Below are 25941 nucleotides of genomic sequence, written 5' to 3'. Positions count from 1 at the left end.
ACCTCCTCATTAACGGGACCCTGAACAGCAGTCTGCGGCTCCGCCTTCTCGAGTCTGCTTCCTGGTTTATTGCTTTATAACGGCGTTGGTCTGCAGCAGCCGTGAGACAAAAGCTCAGATGTAACAGAAAAGGACAGAAAGGAGTACGTTAAACAGCCTCGCTGCTGCCGCCTCACAGCTCCGCGTGACCAACAGCAAAGTTCACTCCCTCACCAGAGCAAAGGTGTTTAAAGAAGACAACGCACATGAGAGGGCGTAGACATGTTAAACTTCCAGGTGTTTAATCTTGGTTTGTGAACGTGTGAAACTGAAGCACGGCTCTGAAAACCACACAAAGCCACAGGACATGCGGCCTGATGGAGCGGGAGGCCTCACGCTCCCACGGCGGAAATGTTCATTCATAGAAAAACAAGAAACTTCCTTAAAGTTTTTGTGACACAATCTGCATCGGAAAGGGAACGCCCAGAAGCCGCCTCGTCTTCCTCCTGTCCCCCAACCTGAAACAGACAGAAGCGTCAGATCAACACAAGCTGATGAAAGAAATCTGATTGTTTATGGCAGGGCCGGCATGCAGCATGTTTTAGAGGTGTCTCTGCTCCAACACCCTTTATCACCTGCAGCAGCTCATCAGGCTCTGCAGAAGCCTGTTAATCACCTGCTGACTGAAATCAGGTGTGTTGCAGCAGGTTAAAACTAAAACGTGCCGGGTACCGGCCCTCCAGGACCAGGATGGAATAGCTCTTAACAGGCCAGGGGGGTGGGGTCAGACTCGTGTTATTACTGAGCTCAACAGGCCGGGGGGGTGTCAGACTCGTGTTATTACTGAGCTCAACAGGCCAGGGGGGTGGGGTCAGACTCGTGTTATTACTGAGCTCAACAGGCCGGGGGGGTGTCAGACTCGTGTTATTACTGAGCTCAACAGGCCGGGGGGGTGTCAGACTCGTGTTATTACTGAGCTCAACAGGCCAGGGGCGTGGGGTCAGACTCGTGTTATTACTGAGCTCAACAGGCCAGGGGCGTGGGGTCAGACTCGTGTTATTACTGAGCTCAACAGGCCGGGGGGGTGTCAGACTCGTGTTATTACTGAGCTCAACAGGCCGGGGGGGTGGGGTCAGACTCGTGTTATTACTGAGCTCAACAGGCCGGGGGGGTGGGGTCAGACTCGTGTTATTACTGAGCTCAACAGGCCGGGGGGGGGGGGGGGGGGGGGGGGGGGGGTCAGACTCGTGTTATTACTGAGCTCAACAGGCCGGGGGGGGGGTCAGACTCGTGTTATTACTGAGCTCAACAGGCCGGGGGGGTGGGGTCAGACTCGTGTTATTACTGAGCTCAACAGGCCGGGGGGGTGGGGTCAGACTCGTGTTATTACTGAGCTCAACAGGCCAGGGGGGGTGGGGTCAGACTCGTGTTATTACTGAGCTCAACAGGCCAGGGGGGGTGGGGTCAGACTCGTGTTATTACTGAGCTCAACAGGCCGGGGGGGGGGGGGGTCAGACTCGTGTTATTACTGAGCTCAACAGGCCGGGGGGGTGGGGTCAGACTCGTGTTATTACTGAGCTCAACAGGCCGGGGGGGTGGGGTCAGACTCGTGTTATTACTGAGCTCAACAGGCCAGGGGGGGTGGGGTCAGACTCGTGTTATTACTGAGCTCAACAGGCCGGGGGTGGGGGTGGGGTCAGACTCGTGTTATTACTGAGCTCTGTTGTGGTTTATTATTAATAAAATGTGACAATCAGCTGAAACGGTTGACAACAGTTCAGACTAAATAACAGCAAAAGCTCAGAAAGTGCCAACAGTCCCACCGGCTGTGTGCGTGCACGTCCATCGGAATGATGATCGGACAAAACCACTTCTGTCAATCGGACTGAAATTTCATTCCGGTGGGGCCGAATCGGATCAGAACATTCCGATTAACGTGTTTGTTCCGATTGGGCGTTCAATCCGATTAGTTGTGCGCATGTAAACGTGGCTAGTGTCTCTCTGGCCAGGGAACGCCTTGGGAATCCCCAGGAGGAGCTGGCCCACATGGCTGGGGAAAGGAAAGTCTTGGCCGCCCTGCTTAGGCACCTTGACCCGAATATGCGGCAGAAAACGGATGGATGGATAGTTAGAGCAAGCTGACCCGAGCGCCACATTTAAACAATGCAGTTAACTTAAATTAGGAACATTTCCCTGCTGCGGCCCGAACACACACCCCCTCACCTGAACTAGTCACCTGCAGCTTGTGCCTAATCACGTGTCACTTGGGAGCTTTCTGAAGAGGTTATGAGGTTCTGGACTTTTGCCTCAGACTGGATGGATTTGCTCTCCGCTGACAAACTCAAAGCAGGCGCTGAATAAAGAGCGCTACTTAAGCCAAAGTTTGAGAAAAAATTTCTCCAAATGGAATAAGCAGATGTCTACCAGACTCTTAAAAACAGAAGGGTTTCCACTCTTTACTCGCTTCAATTCTACTCATTTTATTAATAAAGCACCAAGTCACGACCAGAGTCGTCTCAAGGACCTTCACACAGTAAACAATACAGGTCAGGTCATTAAGCCAGTCAGTAACAAGTTTCCTACATAAGGAACCCAGCAGGTTGCATCGAGTCACTGACTAGAGTCAGAGTCTTTACAGCAATCCTCATACTAAGCAAGCATGTAGCGACAGTGGAGAGGAAAACTCCCTTTTAACAGGAAGAAACCTCCAGAGGATCCTGGCTCAGTATAACTCGACACTGCGCTCTTGTGCACAAGGTTGAGTGCATCACCTCTCCAGGGCGCCCACTGTCAGCTGTGCTGATGGAGATCTCCCCTTGTCTGTTAGCTCCGCTATGTTCGCTGTGCGTAACGTGTGACAGATCTGTAAATAACCTAACTCACAGGCAAACTAATAAACAAATGGCCTGTTGTAATGGTAACGACTCAGACCATTGCTGATGGTCGAACGCGTCCCATCACCCAACCCTAGTGGACAACCACCTAACCCCCGTCGTTTGAGCAGAAATCTGCAGTCAGTCTTCCCTCTGTACTAGACGTCCGTAGTTCAGGTTAGCATTAGCAATAGCTTGGGCTAGCATTGTCCGGCTGTTAGCATTTCAGCCACCAAAGTGTATGTCGACCCTTTGCAGATGACGTCACGCCACTCATGGGACCATGCCGTTTGCCATGGTGGATGACAAAACCACCGTTTACACACGCTGAAACTCCAGCGAAGCTAGTCAAAACAAGCCAGGCTGTAGCCTTTTGGTGCTTTTCTTTAGCTGGTGTCACAGTGAAATGGTAACAGCTAGCTGCGCGGTCGGCTGCATGAAGAGATATAAACTGACTAGCAGCCCTCTAAGTATCTTTGCATTAGCAGCGAACACGTTTTCTGGGGAAAAATCGTATATTTCATGAGGAAGACGGGGATAAAGGTGATGTTAATACTACTGATTATCCTAATGGATGGATGGATGATTTCACCATGGAGGGCGCGCGGCACCGTCCACTGTAGTGAAGCGCAAGATAACTATTACAACGTATGATTACGTGTTAAAACACCTGACTTTAGCACAAACCGCCTATGATCCGCACCAGGTGTGCTACTTCTTCTGATGACTAGTAGAAGGAATGCTAATCACAAAAAAACAAACTATTTCAGGCTATACGTTCCCTGTTCAGTACTCATGTCATTCACTGCTGACACGCTTTGCCCTCCACTGTGGTAGACCCGTGTGATTAGGTGACGTAGGAGCAGAGGGTCAATACTGACATGTCTACGCCAACGACGCACGCGTTAAAGCAGCTTTTCTCGGAATGAAGAGTGCCACGGTGACCTTTTCTGACCTTCCGGACTTGCATAAGAAAGCAGGTGAGAAGGCACAGATGTTTGGTGCGTTAGACGCCCCAAGCTGCCTTTATTCCACACGGTGGTGTTAAACTCCAGGACAAACAGGACGGTCAGCTGCTTGGTCTTTGATCGTGTTTTAGCTTTATGTCTTTGTGACATTATCTGTGATGGCTTCTGTATAAACGGACTTTATTAAGAATGTCGGAGCACGCTGTACTCAGGGTCTGTTCCAGTACAGATGCTGTTTCACATCTGGGCCAGCATGGACCACACGGGCAGCTTATCAAGTCAAGGTATTTCTCCGTGCTCACACCAAGGCGGTCTGCTTTGGGCTGAACTGGTCCAACACACTGATTGGCTGGCTCAAATTCACGCCTTTGTTAGGGGGAGCCTCCGATTGGTGGGTGAATGAGCTAGCGGGGACTTCCCGCATGTGCGATTATCATCCTGATACCGAGAAGGTGACCTCTGACTGACGCTTCAGCAGCTCTCTCGTCTTTCTCCCTGCTGTGAGGAGCGCACACGCACGCACGCGCGCACACACACACACACCTTTATTTAAGTGAGACACCACAGAGTTTTCCATGCCCAAATGCTCGGAGATTTCCCTGTTGCTGGGAAGTGTGTGTGTGAACAAACCCTACCGGTGAGGGACCCGGACCGACGCCACCCAGCCCTGTCCGTGCTGGCCCAGATGTGAAGCTGCCATATGTGGAGATTAGGTGCTGCCGCTGCTGCTGGTGGTCGGAGGGACCGGTGGTGCCTCACCTCTGTCAGTGAGCCCCAGGGCAGCTGTGGCTACATTGTAGCTCATCACCAACAGAGGTGACTGGAGTGTAAAATGCTCTGGAGTTCTCCAGCATGAGGCGCTTTAAAAGTGCAGGTCATCATTTATCATGGCCAGGTGACCTTTTCTTTGGCCAGGCAGTGTACACCAGATGTGTGTGTCCACATGTAAATGAGAAGCAGCTCGTTGCGCCCGTTGGGTTAAAGAACCTGCTGCAGCTGAAAGATAATGGCCCACGCTCCTACCGGTCAGCTTAGGTAGCTACAGGTGGAGACTTGGTTTGGCCAGGCGGTGTAATCCAATAACAACTGGCCTGTTAAATGTGGGCTTTTATTCTGGATCCTTTTAAAATGAGAAGCAAGCTACTGATCAGGCATTTTTACATCTGAAGTCTTTATTATTTCTCAGAGACGTGAAACTCTCGAGTCTCGTTATTTCTTAAAGAACCGAGCCTGAAACAGAACTCTGACTATAGAATCCACCTCAGCAGGAAGGTGCACTGGAGCACTGTGGCAAGCTGAAATAGGAACTGTTTGAGGTTCCCCAGGGAGCGATGCTCAGTCCTCGAATGTTTGAACACCTTCGCTGACTTGGGTCTACGTACAGAACACGAGTGTCACTGCTGCTCCTCGTTCCCAGCACTGGGTGTTCGGTTGCGGATCTGACTCCTCAGCTGTTCGATGAGTTCGGGGTTCTGCTGCTGCATCTGCTGAGCAAACTGCTGACCTCTGCAAAACAATCAGCCTGTTAACGTCATCGACACGCAGCTCTGACACTAAAACCATGAGAACAGGGACGCACGCCTGGATCAGTCCTGATATATCTGATGCTCCTTGAGCTCCGGGGGTTGCACCTCCTTCAACATCACCACCTCCACCTCCTGCTGCAGCTGCTGCTGCTCCCATCCCACCGTACGCTCCAGACATCATCCCTGACATCCTAAGAGGCAGAGATGTGTCCAGAATTCAGTTTGTGAAATCCACGCAGAAGAAAGACGCTTGCAGACAGACTTACAGCTGCTGAACTTGAGGATTGCTCATGAGATTCGATGCCTGCAGAGAAAAGGGACAGATGTGAAACTGATGGATGGGACTTCCTGTGGTCTACCTGACTCAGGTTACAGAGCTCAGAGTCAGCTCCAGCTGATTCACCACACCAGGATCATCCTAGCTCCTGTTCTCTTCTGAGTTCAGAAGCAGTTCTAACTGATGGATCTGAGTCTTTGAAGGTTCAAACCAAGGTTTGGTGCCCCTCCGGGTTACTCAGCAACTCAAATCAGAATAAAGCTTGTTTATAAAGCGCTTTTCATACAACTGATGTGACTCTGTGCCTTACACATTAAAATGACCCCACACAGCCCTCATTCCCATCCCTCCCATAAACAAATGCAAAAAGAAACAATGGGCTGAGTTCTGGTGATCCAAGGAGTCATCATCAGAGGAGCCATCTGCCCCGGGAGCAGAAGGTTAACAGTAGCAGCTGAGGCTCTGACACAGGGCGCCCAGAGGGGGAGGGCGGAGAACCTACAACCTTCCGATTACTGGACAACCCGCTCTCACTCCTGAGCTACTGCTAGCTGATAAATAATGTAATATAGTAAAACACTGATTAAATGTAATCAAGTAAAACATGCAAAGAAATGAAGAAGACCTTTAAATAATAATCAGCTTAGAGCCGAGCTAAAGGCGAGCTTTGAACCTGCTCTAACATGATTGTTGCTGCAGCCTTGTGCTCCTCCGGCAGCCTTTTCCAGAGGCGAGGGCACTGGTACGACACCTTGGTGTGTGTGTGTGTGTGTGTGTGTGTGTGTGTGTGTGTGTGTGTGTGTGTGTGTGTGTGTGTGTGTGTGTGTGTGTGTGTGTGTGTGATAACGAGTGACTAGATGCAGAAGGGTGTGACCTAGACTGATGTGTTCACAAAAAAACTACGGAGATAAAAACTTTTTTTAGAATGGTCAGCGGCGGAAAACGTGTTTGTTTTTTTATTCTGATTATTCCTTTATTAATTGTATTATTTTTATTTTGTTTTACAATTATGTCTTGAATAAACAAGACCAATATATGGTTTGACTGAACATTAACATGATTTATTAACACTGACTTTTCCTGGGGGGGCAGCACTTTTCTAGGGGTGGCCATGGCCACCCCTGGCCACCCCTTGGGGGCACCCTTGCTCACCGAGGAGAAAAAGTACCTGTACAGAAAACGGTTGTGTGAGAAAAGCGCTTCATGAATCTAATTATTATTATTATTAATGTAATTTAAACCAGTGCCGATAAACATGATAGCATCTGATGGAATGGTTAGGGGCGGGGGGGCCGTCCTTTCCCTCCAGGTGATCTCTGTGGATGCCGCCAAATGCTCAAAAGTTTATGGGATGGGGTTCTTTCTCTTTTCTTCCTCCAAGAAAAACAAATGTCAGCCCACCTGTCGTGGTTCTGACAGCAAGTCTGGGTCCAAACGGTCCAAACAAGAAACATCCAACTCACCATGTTCATGAAGCCGGGGTTACTGAGCAGACCGGCCAGATCGATGCCCCCCAAACCTGCAGACTGACACAAAGAAATGCTCCACTCAGACACTCGCTCCCATGAGCTGTCCCTCACAAAGACGACTGTCTCACTGGGCTGGGGGTCTCCATCTTCTCCTCAGCTATCTTCAGGTTGGTTCTGTAGGTGTCGTTGTCCGGGTCCAGCTCCAGAGCTCTCTTATAGTAACTGACTGCTTCTGTGTGCTTGCTGAGGCTGGACAGAGCCAACCTGAAACATGAGAACACAAAGCCATCACGATGGAGCTCCTCAGGCTTCCCCCTCCTCTCAGATCCACTCCACCAAACACATTCAGGCGAAAACTGGAGATCTGTGCTTGAAAGCAGCTTAGACAGCAGTTAAGGTGCATGGAAATATTTCTACTGCTTTTTACACTCCAGATTAAATCTGATTTGCTGCTAATAAAGTATGAAAAATCCCGACTAGCAGCAGATTATCGGTGACTGAGGTGAGACAGCGGTCAGGATGGACGGGGATGTCTTCAGCCTCGGACAGCAGCAGCTCAGGAGGTAGAGCGCGTTGTCCGCTAATCAGAAGGTTGTAGGTTTGATCCCGGCTCAGAGTGCTGCTGTCGCGTCCTTCTACTTTCAGAAATTATTTTTCAGAAATCCGTAAAAATACACCTTTTTTTTGCTAACCACGCCCCCTGCCCCGCAGAGCTCCGTGCAATAGGAAACTGAGCCCTGACCAGAACTAACCAATAGCGTTAGACTACCGTTTACATGCTTCAGATGTAAGGAAAACCTCGGCTGATGATGATAAACTTTCACGGACAAGAAAGTCTCTAAAACATAAATATATGAGAACACAACATGACATGAGAATAACACTCGTAAACAACGTGTTTAGCTGTTTGTCGCTACAGAAGCACATTTATAACCAGAAGCGTGAAGTCGCCATCTTAAACAAACAGATCAACAGTTTTTGTGCTTGTCGGCCACCAGATGGTGCCATCGGGTAAGAGAAATCCTCCAGAAAGGGACTTTAAGTCAGGGATGTCAAACATGCGGCCCGCAAGCGGGTTAAATCCGGCCCGCGAGACGGTTGTGTAAACTTTATTTTCATACTTTACAATGTAGAGTGAAAATAAACGTATCTTTGTGAGCAGGTTTCCTCTGTAATGAGTATAAATAAAACAAAGCTGCACACAAGGCTCACACAAGAACGTGAATCACATCCTGAAGTTGGCGCCACTCAGGATGTGACTCCTGATGTTGATGTGCCGGTGAAAGCTAAAAGATGTAAAGTAAAATGAGTCAAATATACTTTAAGTGCTGCATGAAACTGATCTAGCCATGTGATCTGTAAACTCTTTGAATCACTAAGGAATGTTTTTATTATTTGTTGATTTATTGATTTTTTTTTTCTTTTTCAAATTTTCAAGTACACTTCAGGTGTTGTACTTGTACTACACTGTCCTCAGGCTCCAGCCTTGTTTTATATTGATTGCATTAAAACAAAGAAAACAATCTGATTTTTTTTTTATTTACCGGTCCGGCCCACTTGGGACTAGATGTCCCTCCATGTGACCCCTGAGCTAAAATGAGTTTGACACCCCTGCTTTAAGTACTTTATTTAAAGGGTCATTATGGAAGTCTGACAGCCAAAACACGTATAGAAATAATAAATGTCTTCTTCATACATTCTCCTGCAATGCCCTGGTCCTGTAGGATGAGCCCTGGCATTTTTACTGTGATTGTCTGTTTTTCTGTAAAATGACAGAAAAAGAGAGATGCTCGGGTCGAGCAGGCTGCTTCATGCGCGTTCACGCTCAGGCATCGCCCGTAGCATTTGCTATCCGTAGCTTTAGCAGCAGAGAGAGAGGCAGTGCCACTTTGTCGCTGTTCCTAACGCCTAGTGACAAAGCTAGCTACATTTCTGAGGACCCTTAGCTACTTTCTGTAGAACTTTCTTCTAGATATTTCCTGCTAATTAGCAACAAAATAGCCATTTTCACTCCGAACCGTTCTTTGAACGTTGTTTCAGCCGTCATCAAGGATATAAATGTTACAGATACCAAGGACGTTACTGGTGCTTTAGCTCATCTAGTTAAACATTAGACTCTTGTGCAGAAGACCTGGGTTTGATTCTGGGTGTGAACATAGTTTATTTAGAGTTTATTTTTTACATTAATGGTATATTTTTTACAGTAAGATGCCCAAATTTTTCTTTGAGACTCGCAGAACGGCGTTGAATTCACAGATAAAAGAGATGTGGGTTCAACTTTCATTTTGGAACAATTTATCAAGCAAGGGAAGGGAATGATCTGAGCATGCAGGAGGACTGACCCATCATAAACCTTTGTCGGCTGTGCTGAAGAGAAAGCTACAGAACCAAATTATTTAATTAATTAGCTGCGCGTTCTCCTTTCCTCTGGGCCACCCACCCACACACACACACACACACACACACACACACGGGACTGTCTCAGCTGTTATTTTCGTTAAGGAGTGTGCACGTACAGCATGCGTGCCTCGTGCACGAGCCTGCTATTGAAGCTGCCGTTACGCTTTTGGCCTGAGGGGGCAATCATGAGCATAAACATTCAAAACTCTGTAAAGTCCCTTTAAAAAGGCTGAATTTGCCTCTTCTTTGACGGAGTATGGTGGACCGCCCCATTGACTGGCGTCTGTAGAGGTGAGTACATCACGCTGTTTGTTGTCCAATAGCATGTGGAGACAGTTGAGACAACTAAAGACTGTCCCATGACTGTCTGTGGGTCGTGGTCAGACAACATAATCACTTATATAGGATGGCCTGCTGCTCCATCGGGGGGCACGCCCTAATGAGAGGAAGCAACAGGGGAGTCACCCCTCCACCAGAGCTCTGACTCCACCCACATTTCCTGTTTGAAAAATGTACCAATAGGGTGGATTGCCTGGTGGACCGGGAGGGCGGCGCACCCCGACTATGAACTGCAAGGCATGGGGGGTGAGCTCAGCCTTCGTGTCCGTTGCTCCCACTCTTCAGAATGCACTGCCACTCACTAGTCACCTGCAACCATCCACTGGTACCTTCAAGTCACATCTGAAGACACTTTTGCTTTTAGACTTTATATCGTGGTCTTTGACATTTATTTTTCTGCTAATGCATTTATGTGATTAGTGCTGGGTGGCTGTACGAAAAAGATGATGATTGCTGCTTTTACTGATTGTTTTACCTGTATTTTTACGTGACGGTTGTTTGATGTTGTTGTTTGGGAGGCGTGTTGGTCAGCTCCCATGCTGTTTAACTCATTCACTGCCGGCCGTTTCCTGATCGCTAAAGCCCTTCGCTGCCAGCGGTTTTCAGCGTGTTTACTGTTTTTTTTAAGAGTGACAGAACGTTGCGCGCTAGGATGATGTCGACGCCAAAACAACCAAAACAAAGCGGAGACTCACCTCTTACATCAGGAAGAATCCGCGCGTTTCGAGCGTTATCCGTTCTTTCATAATCCGGTGTTGAATTGTGATCGGCAGAAGCTTTTCCAGTTCGCGCCTCACTTTTTTTACAGCAGCGGCCCAAAACGATCTCCTAACACGTGGATGTTCTGCTTCCTGATCACGTGACGTGTGACGTATGCGGACGAAGATCGGCTTTAGAGCTGAGATGTTTGTTCTCACGGTGCGGGGGCTCGTCCGACGCCCACACAGTAAAAACATGCTAGTGACGACTTTAGTCGTCGTTGGCAGTGAACGAGTTAAATGCACCACAGAAATGAATTGGTATGTTTTACTGAATGGAAGTGTAGTTCTCTCCTCCGCTGACCAACCGAGAACAGAGCCAACTCACCCCATCCGGCCGTAGGCTTTACTGTAGTTCGGGTCGATGCTGATGGCCTGTTCACAGTCCCGCACGGCGCCGGCGTAGTTCCCCAGTTTACTGTAGGCTGCCGCTCTGCAACAACACCAACAGCCGCTCCATGAATCAGCTGCATGGATCCATCAGCTGAGATCCCACTGGTTTCTGTGGTTCTGGCCATTACAGTCATCCCCAGGGTAGAAGACTGACCTGTTGCAGTAGTAGACGGCATTCTGAGGATTCATACTGATGGCCTTTGCGTAAAACTCCACAGCTGCTGCAAAGTTCTCCACCTTCATCTGGTCATTTCCTGCAGGAGGAACCAGACGCCATTCATCAGCTCATAAACCACAAACAGATCCCAGAGCACCGGCAGAACCGCTGTTGGCTCACTTGAACTCTGATCTCCCAGTCCCAGTCTTTAGTCATACCAAAGACCCAATGCCTCCCTGCTTGACACGCAGCTTTAAAGAGCAAGTCACCCCCAAATCTACGTTTTTGCAGATCCACTGTAGAACCGAGTGTCTAATCGTGCTGCAGACACGTGCAGTCCATAATTTGGCACTTTAGTGCATCTTAGTTACATTTAAAGGTTCTGCTCAAGGCCTTATTTCATCAAATGGATGAAAGTAGGTCGTGCCAACCCGACACCAGGAGATTATGAATATCTCTCAGCTTGAGCATTATCCATGTCACAAGACACCTCTGAGGACACAAGACTCTTTGAATAGGGATCTTTTCTGGCTCATAACATTATTTCCTAACTTTACAAGGTATTACAGTCATATATGTTATGAGTAAATGTGTTTTAATAATGCCGAATGCTCTACAGTAAATGTTTATTCCTATAATGATTTATTCCAGATCTTAAATGATACCAGATTAGTCTACTTTGTTGATCAGTATGGTCACACATTAATAATATTATTATGAATTGTCGAGTCAGGCTCGAGAAGCAGTAGGAACCAAGATGGAAGCACCAGGGGGACTATAAAAGCGACGGGATCACTGTGGGTGCGCTAACACCTACAAGGAAACAAGTGATCCGAAGTGTTTATATCGTCTGAAAAAGGGAAAATAATATTTATAATCCCAGAGAGGCAGCCGGCTTGTCACCTGGCGCTGAAGCATGTGCTAAAGCTGCCGCTAACGCTACCACTGATTTGGTCAGGGACTAATAAAAACGGTGAAGAAAAGGGGAAGCGTTGCCTGGTTGTGAAGCCTGATATGAACCACCTGAAAGAGCTGGTAAAGGCTGCGAGAGGGCGTATGGTGAGTGGAAGAAAAGCATTCCTTCAGATGTTCAGGTCTCCGAACACACATCCCAAACACGGAGCTTCAGCTACCAAGGCTGTCTAAAGGCCAGCTTCATTCAAGCACGGATAAAGGAAGACACTGAAGACAGAAACAGGTGACAACAACGGGAAATCCTATCATAGCAGTTATTACATTCAAACCCACCTCTCTCCCCACGGTTTCTGATACCTAAGGGGATCTCCACCGATGGAAAACAGATTGGGAAGCAAGGTCAACCCGTTGGCTCAAAAGAAGTGAAGAAGGTCCAATTGCTGGACAGCCTTGATGATCAAATGACAAAAGACCTCCACCTCACAACGTATAGCACTGCAGATTGCACCTTTGGCGTTCTGGAGAACAGCCACGGAAACCAAACATCTGCTGCTATCCCAACAGTGGAAGGGAACTCCTCCTGTTAGAAACCACCATCCAAGGAAGACACTAGCCTGGCCCGCCAGACTCCTCCTCTGGTTAATGCTGCACAGAGAAAGGGTCTGGGAACGCTCCGATTCAATTAACCCCGCCCCCTGAGGTCTCTAACGAGCCGATCAGCACTGAGCATACGTCACACACCACAACGCCGAGTTTGTCATAAGCATGGCGACTGAAGCGGAGTTGGCCGCGGCTCTTTCCTCTGGTCTAAACGACTTGGGCATGTCTTTAAAACAACAAGTAGAAGCGCTAAAAGCCTTTCTTCTAGAATAAAAGACGTTTGTGCCGTCGCCAGACGCCTTTTGTTACTACAGCAGTACAGTCGGCATTTCCTCTGTTTTCTGATTGGTCGTTGTTGAGCTGCCTAGTCGGGCCGCCCTCGTGCCGTTGTGCCTGAGAGGAACCAGACTCTTTCTCTGTGCAGAGGACGAGTCCGCCAGGCCTGGAAGATGGTGGAGTTGATACAAACTGTGGAGAAGGTCTTGGAAGTATAGATGCCATAAAGAACGCCCTTGTCACAACATCTACTGTAAGTTAACTACCAGATACACTTAAAAAAGGCTTGCAATTCAAGCATTTTCAAGGATTTCAAGCACTGCATTACAATTTAAATCTGCCATCGCTATTGGCTAAGAGGTACATTATGATGCAACAATGCCGCTGTGGGCCTGTGTGTGACCGGCGGGCTGCCAGGCAACAACATCAAACAGGAAGTGAAGTAAGGCTCTGGTAGGGGGTGACTTGCTCTTTAAGGGGTTGGATCAGGAGCTTAAACCACCGGATACAGCCACAGCTGGGTCAACGGTGGAGATGCGGTCTATTCCACCAGTGCGTGATGACTAATGGGACTTTAAATGCACTCCACCTGGATGCTTTAAAACACCTCAACTACAGCACAGGCGGAGTCTGAAATGTGGGATTTCCACAGCAGCAGCAGCTTCACAGCAACTTTCCTCCAACCTGAAGATGGACCAGAGCTGCTGGTAGGACAGAGAGTTGGCTTTGACAGGGAGGAAGTCAAGATGTGCTGACGATACTAACAATGTTCACGTGGGTTTAGGACAACATCGGCGGGTACAGCGAGTCCAGCGTGTTGCAGCTCTTGGTTCTGAACCAGGTTGGGTTAGCGCGCACACCCAGGACCTGAAGCGGGACTCACCGTCACTTTTCAGCCGCTCGGCTTCAGCTTTCTGCTCCTCTGTGGGCAAACTGGGGCTGGAGTTGTTGGCCTGCGGTTGAGCTGGAAACTGTTGGGACACAAAAACGGCATCAGACCGGACCCAGAAACACCAAAATCCAGAAGTGGAGCTCGTCACACACCTTGGCTGTGGCTGCGGTGAAGATCTCGGGTAACGTCAGCGGGACGGCGAGACTCTGGTCATCGGTGGAGATTTCAAACGCTGTCTCCAAACACTGAGCAGCAACTGAAGGAGATGAAGAGAACCCCGAGAAGTCCTGAAGCTGCTTATTTCTCTTTACTGTCTTCAGAATAAAACTGCAGCTTCGGAGGCCCTTCCCCCACCCGCTCAGCGCTTTAGGGCAAGCCATTTGGGTATTTCTTCAATATCTCTGGCATCAAGTTTTATCTTGCTCAATTAGACACGTCAGAATGATGAAACTCACCTTCTAGGCTTTCCTGAGCATCTGGGGTCAGATTCCCCGACTGGAGCTGGTCATGGAGGAACCGAATGATGGAGAAGGCGAGACGCTTGGTGTCCGTCATGATGGTGGAGAGTGAGTGAGTGAGAGAGACACCTGGAACACAGGTGAGTCCAGCTGTGGTTTAGAAACACGAGCGATTCCAGCTGAACCCTAAAGCTCACCGGCTGGCTCCAACACAGCACCTGTAATGTAGCCGGTGTTGTGCTGAAACTGGCACCTCCACCAGTTCCTCTCCGACAGCACCTGTGGGCCAGTGCCACTTAGAGAGAGGTAAAAGGGCTGCTTGGTTTACGGTTAACTGGTTAATAACCGTTAAGGCTGGTTAAAGAGCTTTGGTAAAGGAGCATCGCTAGTGTGTGGACGTCAGAGTGGTTTATATGATATATTTATAATCATTAGCCTTTCATCATCATTAATATAGTAATAAACAGATTTTATAAACTACATTTTTGTCTCTGAGTCAGATTATTATAGTGTTGTTTCCCCGATTAACCAAAGTACCGAGTTTCATCATCGAATATTAAAGGATCAATAATCCTGATAATCCACTTTTATGTTACATTACATTTTATTACCTCAGTATTCCATTGACTGTTTATTAAACGTAACCATGTGCAAAACGTTACAAGAACATCGCAGAGGTCATCTCCATCAGTGCATCTGAGCATTATTTCACACCTTCTCCACACCTGGCTGCTGACAGAGCGCCAGAGAGGGGGTGGGGCCACGGCTGTGACTGACATCATGCACAGCAGAGCGAGCTCATCCAAAACAACATTCATACAGCTACAGAACCTCCTGACTAGAACCACAAGCAGGTGACCCCTTCAGGTTTATGCGGAGAAGCAGGAATGCGTTCGGGCTGCTGCGGAAGGGGGACAGTAGTCTCCTCTTCAGGCTACGCCCACCCGGGCTCCAGGAGGAAAACCCAGGCGCTCACCAACATGCCCCAACTCCAGGCCTGGCTCCAGAGGGGGGCCCGGTGACCCACGTCCGGGCAAGGGAACACCCTGTTTGTCATCATAGGCTCTTTAGGCTGCTGTTTGTCAGGTCCCACACCTAGGACCTGTTTGCCATGGGGGACCCGACCACACAGCGTAGCTCCTGGGATCACTGGGACACTCAAACCCCTCCACAACGGTAAGGTGGCCACCCAGGGAGCCCAGAACCAGTCAGTATGTGCAAACCACTTTAGCCTGGTTTCTGCTGAGTATGCTGGGTTGGGTCAGGGTGTTTGTGGGAACCAGACCTTACACTCCAGAATTAGCCAGCGAACCTGTGATAGAGCTGTAGGGTTGGGAATTGTTTAATTAGAACGATTCCGATTCCAATCCCTCGTTTCCATTCCAGTTCTTATCGATTCCCAATTCTGATTCTTTCAAGTGTCAGGATAAGTGAGCCAGCTGACCACAGCGGGTCAGTGCATCTCCCGGGCCTCGTGGAGCAGACGGAGGAGAATAAATGAGTCTTTACCGGCTCGGGATGGGGGGGTCCAGGCGCGTACCTGACCTGCACGTTGGTGGTGTGGCTGTCGACAGCCTGCTAGCGCTGCTGCGCTTCTTTCAAACACATTTTAGTAAGACGCCACTTCACGTGCAGTCACAGAGCTGCAGCAAGGAGAAAGTACAGGACTCCGTTACCTACAGAGAACGTCATCATACGTAAACGCTGCCCCTCCCAACGCTGGCCGCCATCAGCGGGTGGCTGACTCTAACCTGAAGACGGAGACAGAATTACAGCTCTGAGCTGAAATATTATATTTTAAGTAAGATGCACTAAACTGCCAAAGCAATGATTAAACGTGTACAGCACTATTAGACACTCGTGATATGGGTCACCAGCAGAAAGGTTGATTTAGGCGTTACTCGCTCTTTACAAATATAAACATTAGCATAGCGTGCCTTTGCTGCTGTGACCCCCAGACTCTGGAACTCTCCCCCTGAGATCACTGGACTCAGTGGTCTCCTTTAAACTCGCCTGTTCAGGCTTTTGTGTGACCTTCATCACCTCCCTCTCCTTGTTCTGTTCTCCCTACCTATTCCACCTTCCTCAGGATCCACTGATTTCCCTCTTTCCTTTTCACTCTTTCTCTACATTTTTAATCACAGTCGTCTATTTTTGCTCTTTTTAAATATATTTTTAATCATTTTCTAAATTCTTTTTTTATATTTTACATTTTCTGTGAAGCACCTTGTGATTTTTATCTTGAGAGGCACTTTAGAAAAGATCTTTTCTTCTCCTTCTTTCTTTAAAGCTGCTTTCCGGAGTTTTCCGCTTTCAGAAATGTAGGATTTTTCAGAAATCCGTAAAAGTGATTATCTCATCATGTACTGTGATATATTGTAAACCATACGTCTTTTTTGCTAACCACGCCCCCTGCCCCGCAGAACTGAGCCCTGACCAGAACTAACCAATAGCATTGGACTACCGCTTACTTGCTTCAGATGTAAGGAAAACCTACGCTGACGCAGAGTTGATGAACTTTTCACGGACAAGAAAGTCTCTAAAACATAAATATATGAGAACACAACATGACATGATAATAACACTCGTAAACAACGTGTTTAGCTGTTTGTCGCTACATTTATAACCAGAAGCGTGAAGTCGCCATCTTAAACAAACGAGGAACAGAGTTTGTGTGTGATATGCTTGTCGGCCACTAGATGGTGCCATCAGATAAGAGAAATAGTCCGGAAAGAAGCTTTGTCACTCAGGTCAAACTCAAACAGCTGACTAAAGCAGGTTCAGGACCAGTTTTCTTCCACTCATTCAGAATGAGTTCGTTTTAGCACCAGGACGCAATGGCAGCTAGAAAACTAGCACTCTTCTTATAGGGGGGGGGGGGGGGGCAATTTTCAACCAGGGGGAGACTTCGCCTGAAAACCGGTGTCGCTCGGTGTAGACAGCCCCGCTAAGCTCCTCTCTCTCCACAGCACCGCCTGCTCCAGGAGCCCAGGTTGCGGGACACAACGGCCCATGGGAATCCTCTACAAGCCGTGATCCCTAAAGGTTACAGTCCACTCTCCAGGGCAACATAAAGGAAATAAAACCAACGTCAAAGCTCGAAGCATTTCAGGAATCTGGAGGGCGACGCTGCTAGCAGCTCTAAGCCTACACGTTATAACCATATAAAGCTGCATAAAACATGCGCCGAATTAAACATCGGGTATTGGATCTTCACTTTTGTTGTTAACTTTTATCCACCGTGCTTGCGGGCTAATCCTGGAGCCGTTTGGGTTTTAGGGGACGTTTTTTCGGGGGAGTGACGCGAGTCCTCCAGCACACGGCTCTAGCCCTCAGAAAGCTAATTACGTCAGCGTTGCGTTAAAAACTGCGGTCCTGTGATGAAAATGAGACCGTTCCGGTTCCATATCGCACTTGAAAACACAGCTGTCATTTGGATCTACCTGGTGTCTCCGTAATTCAGGCGAGAAGCCGTCCGGTAATGCCGCTGAACCCTCGTTAGCTTCGCTCTGCTACGTAAGCTGCTAATCACCGAGCCGCGCGGGGTGACGTCATCAGAAAGCGTCGCCGTGGTCATTGACTAGAATGTTTACGAATAAATAAAAACAACTCCGGATTTTCAGACGTTTAACTATGAGCCCGTTTATTTCAAATACAAACGAGCTGCTGTCCATCTCTGCAGATCAAACGAATCTTCTAGAATCACAGAAGACATAAAACACGGTTTTACTGAGCTAATCTGTCCATCTATGGATCTGAAGGTGTGACTGCTGAACAGGATCCTGGACAGCAGCAGTGTAGTCAGACTAAACCATGTTCAAAAAAAAAACCCAGAAAAACAACCTCCTCAATGTGTCAAACGCAGCTGTTCAGCTCAGGCTCACGTCTCCAGAATTCAAACTAAAGCTGACGTGATTTTAAATTTGAACCCTACATCCTAGCTTCAGTATTTTGGGGAGTCTGGACGGCGGGGGTCCAAACACCAGTTATACTGGAGTTATACTAACCCTCTCACACCCAGATCAGCCGTTTGGTCAGATCAGCTGCTGGTGACCAAACACTGGCTTATGATAAATAAGTGACGTAAAACCAACACGCTGCTTTGTTTCCCACTAGAATCTGGATTCTCCTACAACAGATTTATTAGATTCACAACAAGAACAGAAACATTTCAGCTTAAATCAGAAAGTGGTATGACTTGATCTGGTCCACGGCTTTAGCCTGATGGAGTGTCTTCTGGCTCTGAGCTCTCCTGTGAAACGTTCCTTTGGACAGGACCACCGTCCTGATCCGGTTCCTGTTGCTGTGCATCAGAACCGGTCTCAGATAAAAAGGTGGCTCTGCCTCCTCTGCGGTGTCGGAGTCCCAAACGCAGCATACTGCGCCGCACCGTGTGCTCCGACACCTTCCTCTCAGAACCAGCATTCACCTCCTCAGCGATCTGAGCCACCGTCGCTCTTCTGTTGGACTGGACCAGCCAGGCAAGCCTTTGCTCCCCGCGTTCGTCAATGAGCCTCGGCCGTCCGTGACCCTGTCGCTGGTTCACCAGTTTCCCCTCTCTGGACCAGCGCTGGAATGTGCTGACCACGGCGGAGCGAGAACATCCCACAACTGACGCCGTTTTGGAGATGCTCTGACCCAAACGTCTGGCCATCACGATCTGGCCCTTCTCAAAGTCGCTCAGATCTTTCCCCTTCCCCATGGGGTCCAGCAGCCTCGGGCTCAGAAATCTCACCTACACCCGCTGCCGGGCGCCATGGTAACCAGAGGTTCACCCCTCCCATCCACTGGTCCTAATGTTTTGGCTTATTGGTGTTCATCTACCTCACAATCCAGGACACAACGCCTCAGGGTAACACTCTGTCAAATAAGAAAGCACACGTTAAGGGGGTCAAAGGTCAGCAGCCACAGGGTTCCTACATGTTTCCTCAAGTTAAAGGAAAGCCTTTAAGACCTCTTCTATAAAGATTAATATCCATTTCACAGCCCGACCAGCAACATGACTCCCTGAACTTGTGTTCATTTATCTCTATTAGGGCTGCAGCTATCGAATATTTTTGTAATCGAGTACTCTATCGAATCTTTTTTTCGATTAATCGAGTACTCTAATAAATTACCCTTTTGTGTTTGTAAACCTTTATATCATATATTGATGAGCCAAGATGGCGTCGAGTATGGCTGCCTCGTCGCGAGCTCCACCAAGTTCCAACAATACACGCTCCATACTGTACATTAATGCCACTGTTTTGCACATACCAACCTCTGTACATTTTATATCTCTTATCTTATTGTTTACTTTATTCATTTGTATACTTAGATTAGCCATTTTTATATTTTACTTGTTTTTACATTACTGTATTTTTGCACAACTCTATTGCTGTGAAGCTCGCACACAAGAATTTCACTCGCATGTACTGTACCAGTGTACCTGCACATGTGACGTGACAATAAAAGTGATTTGATTTGATATCAAATAGCATGTTATAATTATGAAAAACCTCTTAAAATGAGCAAGCAATTGCCAGTTATTCAAGTTTTATTCAAAATTAGTTTGCATAACTTCAGCACTTCAACTTTACTTCACAGTAAACAAATGCGTGTGCAAAAAATAAGTAAACCTGAGCCGATTTTCCCCTCGTGCGAGAATCTGCTAGCCTGCAAGCCAGACAAAAACTAGGAGGATAACGCTGCGAGCGGCTGCGGCCCAAACAGAACCAGAACCGCTCACGGCGCAAACAGCTCGCCGGCTGTTTCCCTATTAACACACGTCCGTTTTAATTTCCACACTTTTTTTCTCACACTAACAAGGATTGCCAAAAGCATGTTTGCTGTGGTTTTGTCAAATTATACTGATCACAAAACATGTATTTACTTTCTTTCGTTTTCCTCCGACACTCATAAATACCCGTGTCCTGCTGCAGAAACCCCGAGGGACAACAGACATCAATAACACAATAAAAAGTCTGACGTGTTGTGTAAAAACTGCTATTTTTAGCACATTTTAAGCCCGACGTGTTGCTACCAGACGTACGGTGTGAGCTGAAACTGAGCGCTACAAACGAAAAAGTCGCACAGTGTCCGCAGAATATATAGAAATACAGGCTAAAAAGCATCATCTTGTAGAGGCTCTGAGTCCGCTTGCAGAAGTGACATTTACAGGTGCTGCAGCACGGAGGATGTGGTGGTGTGGTAGGTTAAATCCATTTTTACTGTATTTATACTGGACTACGTTTTCCGCCTAACGACGTGAAAAATGGTTCCACAACTTGACATTTTCTGTCTTTTTAGAACTCCACCGGGGTCCACGTTGTCCGCCATGGCTTAAGAGAAAGTTAAGTTACATTCGCCACTCGCGCGTGCATTCAGTCCAGTGGGCATGTGCGTCACTTATTTCGGTCCGGGTGAAACATGACCCCGGGCGATTGCAAAGCCATGAATTAATTAAATATGAATTAAACGAATCCTCGAGGCAGAGAATTTGACTCGAGGATTTTTTGTACTCGAATTATTCGAGGTACTCGAGGAATCGTTTCAGCTCTAATCTCTATTATATTTTACCAAAACACTCGGTAGAGAGCAGCAGCAGAGCAGTTAGGGCTTTCACAGAAAGGGTTGCTATGGTAACGTAACTAGAGCTGAAACAACTAATCGATTTAATCGATTATAATCGATTATTAAAATAGTTAACAACTTTTTTAGTCATCGATTAGTTGTTTAATAATCATATTTTACCGCATAAAGTCTATTTTTTACCACAATCTGACATCGGTTACAAGCTGTTAAATTTGCCGCCAGTGTGTGGCAGTAATGAGCCACTGATCTACCAGTGGAGCCGTAGAAGAAGAAATGAGCCAATGGGTGCCCTCGGTTTTCATGACGTATCACGTTACTGACGCTCATCTTGCTGTGAGAGATGGCGGAACAAGAGGAAATACGGAAGAAAAATAGACGCGACAAAACTGAAGAGAAACCCCGGACAAAAACCTCACGAGTATGGGAGCACATTTGAGACGAAAGCATGTGGGGGCTGATGCAGCAGAGGAAGAGCACCGCGGTCAAGTGAGCCGTCATTTGGAAGAGCCAGCCCGGTAAGTAACAGAAAATAAACAAGCTGGACTTAGTGTTTTAGCTGAGTTCGTTATAGTGGATGTTAAACATGTTTTTTTGCCGCGTCAGTCTGCGGTGTTCTACTTCTGATTGACTAGATGCAATCGTGAATCTCCTCCGTGTTGTGAATCATGCGCTTGCCAAATTTAGCACGTCTGTTTATAAGAATGTTCTCGTTAAGAGAAAAACGGCACAAACCCATAACTATGTTCCTCATTCAAAAAAGGACAACTCTGCGGTGAAAAATATACAGACAAGCTGTGTCCAGGTGAATATAACGCGGCATAGTTGTACGCTTTCAATTTTTAAATACAGGAGAAATTCAGAAAAAGTCATTTTTTTACTATTAAAAGGCTGTTTTACTGTCTAACGCTGTAAAACGCCTCACAACACATTTTTATCATGTTTCTTAAACAGTATTACACAAAATAAACATTTTTCACATTTCTCTAGCTAATTTAAACACTCCCGACTCAAAGTAAAAACCTCATGAGCTTCTTACTCTGAGCTTTTTAATAGTAAAAAAATTAGACTTTTTTTCTTAATATCTCCTGTTGCGGGCTATTTTGTAGAACGTAACCCTCAAAATAAATGATCACTGTATATTGTTAATTAATTCAAATAATTTAACATTGATTTAGTGTTGTAGTGTGTGTGCTGCTTTATTTTATATGTGTACTTATTTCAGTCTATTTGTGTTTCTTATGCAGAAAAAAACAAGCAACGATGGACAACTACATGGGGAAGAAGACACTCACCCCCCAGCAATGCATACCACTTACAAACTCTATTCTAAACATGCTGGTAAAAGACATGAGGCCACTATCCATGGTGGAAGGAGCAGGCTTCCAGCTAATGCTAAAAAATTATTCTGGACTGATATTTTGCACTGTTTAGCTCATTTTCTACTGCTGACTGTGTTCATGTGCAATAAAATAGATTGCAGTCAACTGCACAATTCTCTTATGTTTTTTTTTCTTAACTGAAATGCATCCATCACTTGTATAGGTTAAATAGCTAAACAGTAACAAACCGATAATCGATTAATCGAAAAAATAATCGACAGATTAATCGATTATGAAAATAATCGTTAGTTGCAGCCCTAAACGTAACACATGTCTATAACAGCATCAGTGGGGCTGGGTACCATGAAGTACTTATTCATACTACTACTTTAACGATGGCGAGAAGAGAGGATAACAAAGTACTTAAAGGTTGTGTTCTTTATATTATTTTATTATATTTATTGATATTATACTTTATTCCAGCAAAGCTGCAGTGCAAACAGTAAAGGCCCAACATGTAAACATGAATAAAGCAGCTTCATTAGTGCTGACTTCATGTCAGTAACAGCAGTTAACAACAACCTGCTGAACTGCTTTTATAACAGCAGCCAGGTCTGCTGTCATCAGCCTCCATCCTCACACTCCTCCAGGGCTTGGGAAGGTGATGGACTCGGGTTGACTTGGTTGCAGTCAGAGACGTTCCATGTTCCAGCTCTTAAGATGCCGCCCTGCACGACCAGGTGCTGGTGAAACTGCTGCTATTCCTGCTGATGCATTTAGCTGCTGCGTACTTTAGCTAAACGACCCAAACGTTTGTTTTCTAGTTAATGTTGCTGAAAGGAGACGCGCCTGCTCCACTCATAACGTGACCCGGGATCAGTCATGTGACCTGCAGTGGCACATCGGGACATTTTAACACTTTTTTCTGATATTTGGGACCTACCAAGGCCGGATTAACCATATGGGCAACTGGGCAATTGCCCAGGGGCCCATGAACTCTAAAGGGCCCAGGGCAGCAAGGGCAAGAGCAAAATACTGTATCTGTAATCTCCTGCTTTCAGTGGCGGCTGGCCAGTAGAGGGTGATAGGGCGCCGCCCTCCCAGTTTTCCCCAGTGTTTTTAATTTTAATTAAAAAAAAATAAATAAAATTAACAATAATCACATATTCTAAGTTAATTGTGTGATTTGTAACAAAAACAAATCATATATGTATATATCTATATTGGTGAGAAGCTCTCTGCCGAGCGGTGGAGGCGACAGAAAGGCTGTAGGCTGTGTTTCAATCGCCCAAACAGCACGGAAGCTGCCGGCCAATTGCTGACAAGAAAATCAAACGGTAGGAATGGGAATGTATCCAATCAGCGTCGACGTCGATTCAGAAGCATGATGGGCGATAGAGCTACCGCCAAAGGCTTTCGTTGGTATTCGGTAGAACTCGGAGAGTCTCGACTACTCCAGCACGTTTTTGGTCGTGACGCAGATGTAACATGGACGCCGCCGGTGACTACAACCAGCATGGATACCGGATCTCAGCAGCCACTGAATTCAGTTCGGTCTCTTCTCCAGTATCCGTTCGAGAGGAGAACTATGGTGGAAAACTTAATGTCAAAGAGCTTGGACCAGAAGAGAGGGCCTCAAGTTAAGACCCTCTCCTCATTGGTCAGTCCACACGAGGTGGGTCAAAGGTTACCCTGAGCGGGTTACGTGATGTCAGGCATTCAAGTATTGAGTATATTTACTGCATATTACAGTAAAATATTCTGTATGTGACCATATTGTGGTGATTCTTGGGTTGTTATGATGGGGCCCTTGAATATTGTTGCCCAGGGTAACAAAGTGTTAATCCGGCCCTGGGACCTACGAGTGTTTCCACTCAGTCCCAAAGAGGTCCAGAGTTCTGGAACCCGCCCTAGGCGTCAGTCAGCCTTTCTCATGAGCTGAGATGTTCTATGTTCCTCCTCTGCTGGAGGTCTGTGTGGTCCACGCGCACGCGCACACACACACACACACACACGGTGTGTGTTTACCGTTTTGGATCGCTGCTGTAGCGCGGGAGCTGAATACGTCACGTGTTCGGAGTATTTAGACCCGAGGCGGTTCTCTATTATTGGTTCCGCCACTCTATTTATGCTACGTTATAAAACAATAAGGTGTAATATAAAAATGATGGTGGTTGACAAATGAAACTCTAGAGGACAAACACGGTACGGGTCATTTACGTTCCGCACTCATTTTAGACCTTTTAAGGAATCATTTCCAAATTCCTAAATTCAACGCTGTTAGGACTTTTTAGACCCCGCGGAAAGCCTGCAGCCAGGACCGAACCGGAAGCTCGTCCCTACCCACCTGTCCTTCTGCAGGAGTCCGGATAACGAGCCAGTCCTCCGGGGCTCAGGCAGCTCCAGGGTCCGCAGAAACACCTCCACCTCTCCGGACACGAGCCTGCCCGTGACCTGGAGCTGCGTCCTGCTGAGGCTCCAGAGCCTCACAGGAAGTAAAGATAAAGTTAATAACCGTGTCTCTAAAATCCTCATAACGAATCATTTCCGCCTCCGACGAGCAGAAATGAAATAAATGAGGACAGACTTTTGCAGCTTTCCTCCTGAAGACGCGGTCAGCTAAAGGCGCGTGAGCGGGTTCATCTGAGGTGTTTAACTGGAATCTTTACCTGTTAAGTTGTTCTCACCTTTAAAACGATGGAAAAGGCGTTTGTATTTTTCAGCGCTACGGCGGCCCTACAGGGACAAACTACGTGAAGCGCGACTTTCCCTTTGACATCGCCCCCTGCTGGTCTGTTTGTATAGTTCATTTACTCCAATTATCCATAACATTATGACCACCGGTTTCCACTGAACGCGTCAGAACAGCAACCATGAGAAGCTTGACCTTTCAGCCTAAGAACCCACAGCTGGACTCCAAATTCAAACTCCCGCTTGAGTAGCGAACACTTGGAGAGTCATCCATTCACCACGGACTCCAGGGTGCACACACCTTATTTCAGACTTCAGTTAGGATTGATGACACTGAAGCGTTAACCATAAAATCCTGACCTGAGGTGATATTCAGACATTTGTGGACTGGCTTACATTTAAAATTACAGAATAATGAACCCTTCAAAAGTAGCAAAATACAAGATTCATTGGCAACCTTCTCATTTTTTTCTGTAAATATATATTTACGTTGTTGTTTTAATTAAAATAATTCACAATTTATCTCACAATTCTACATGTGTTATATATATATATATATATATATATATATATATATATATATATATATATATATATATATATATATATATATATATATATGTATATATATATATATATATATAAACACATGTAGAATTGTGAGATAAATTGTGAATTATTTTAATTAAAACAACAACGTAAATATATATTTACGTTGTTGTTTTAATTAAAATAATTCACAATTTATCTCACAATTCTACATGTGTTTATATATATATATATATATATATATATATATATATATATATATATATATATATATATATATATATATATATATATATATATATATATCAGATGTTTTAAATGTGCCTGCAGGTTAGGGTTGTTGTGGAATTACAAAGTTTTTGTTTAGTTTGGTTTTTTTCCTGCCAGGTGTTCATTGTTGAGTTTCTCGCTGCTGAACCTCATCAGCTAAGAGTTTTAGGTTATGTGCTCTAGTTAATGAAAGGAAGATTTAAAAGATTTTTTAAACCTTTATTTAACCAGGATAGAGACCCATTGAGGTTAAGAACCT

The 25941-nt window shown here is 46.5% G+C and overlaps 1 protein-coding gene and 1 long non-coding RNA gene across 4 annotated transcripts; one reads left to right on the top strand and one right to left on the bottom strand.

Annotated features, from left to right (window-relative positions):
- Positions 1–264: 264 nt before the first annotated feature.
- Positions 265–24659, bottom strand: sgta (small glutamine rich tetratricopeptide repeat co-chaperone alpha). Of its 3 annotated transcripts, XM_070554391.1 has the most exons (13): positions 24520–24659; positions 19016–19140; positions 14278–14409; positions 13975–14078; positions 13814–13901; positions 11137–11236; positions 10918–11022; positions 7221–7356; positions 7087–7149; positions 5613–5650; positions 5400–5537; positions 5203–5326; positions 265–497 (listed from the first exon to the last, which is right to left on the bottom strand). In XM_070554391.1, exons 2-12 carry the CDS (start codon positions 19062–19064, stop codon positions 5215–5217), a joined length of 1065 nt encoding a protein of 354 aa, XP_070410492.1. In that variant the 5' UTR covers positions 19065–19140; positions 24520–24659; the 3' UTR covers positions 265–497; positions 5203–5214. The 3 variants fall into 3 exon arrangements, with proteins under 3 accessions (XP_070410492.1, XP_054591543.1, XP_015832686.1); XM_054735568.2 differs by lacking the exon at positions 19016–19140 and having other exon boundaries at positions 24520–24657; XM_015977200.3 differs by lacking the exons at positions 19016–19140; positions 24520–24659 and adding an exon at positions 17724–17844.
- On the top strand, positions 21181–22342 carry LOC139071599 (uncharacterized). Its single transcript, XR_011521446.1, has 2 exons — positions 21181–21368; positions 22098–22342. It is a non-coding gene; the product is annotated as an uncharacterized lncRNA (long non-coding RNA).
- Positions 24660–25941: the final 1282 nt, after the last annotated feature.

The sequence above is a fragment of the Nothobranchius furzeri genome, chromosome 8 (assembly GCF_043380555.1).
Source record: "Nothobranchius furzeri strain GRZ-AD chromosome 8, NfurGRZ-RIMD1, whole genome shotgun sequence".
NCBI lineage: Eukaryota > Metazoa > Chordata > Actinopteri > Cyprinodontiformes > Nothobranchiidae > Nothobranchius > Nothobranchius furzeri.
This window is presented reverse-complemented; position numbering and strand designations above follow the sequence as displayed.

Bases quoted from the DNA above. Each gene is read 5' to 3' on its own strand.
- sgta (XM_070554391.1), bottom strand. From the start codon at position 19,064: ATGGGAGGGGTGAACCTCTGGTTACCATGGCGCCCGGCAGCGGGTGTA. The intron at 13,902-13,974 runs GTGTGTGACGAG...GTGTCCCAACAG, and splicing joins TCACCGCAGCCACAGCCAAG to TTTCCAGCTCAACCGCAGGC. The intron at 5,651-7,086 runs GTGAGTTGGATG...TTTTCTCTGCAG, and splicing joins ACCCCGGCTTCATGAACATG to GCATCGAATCTCATGAGCAA.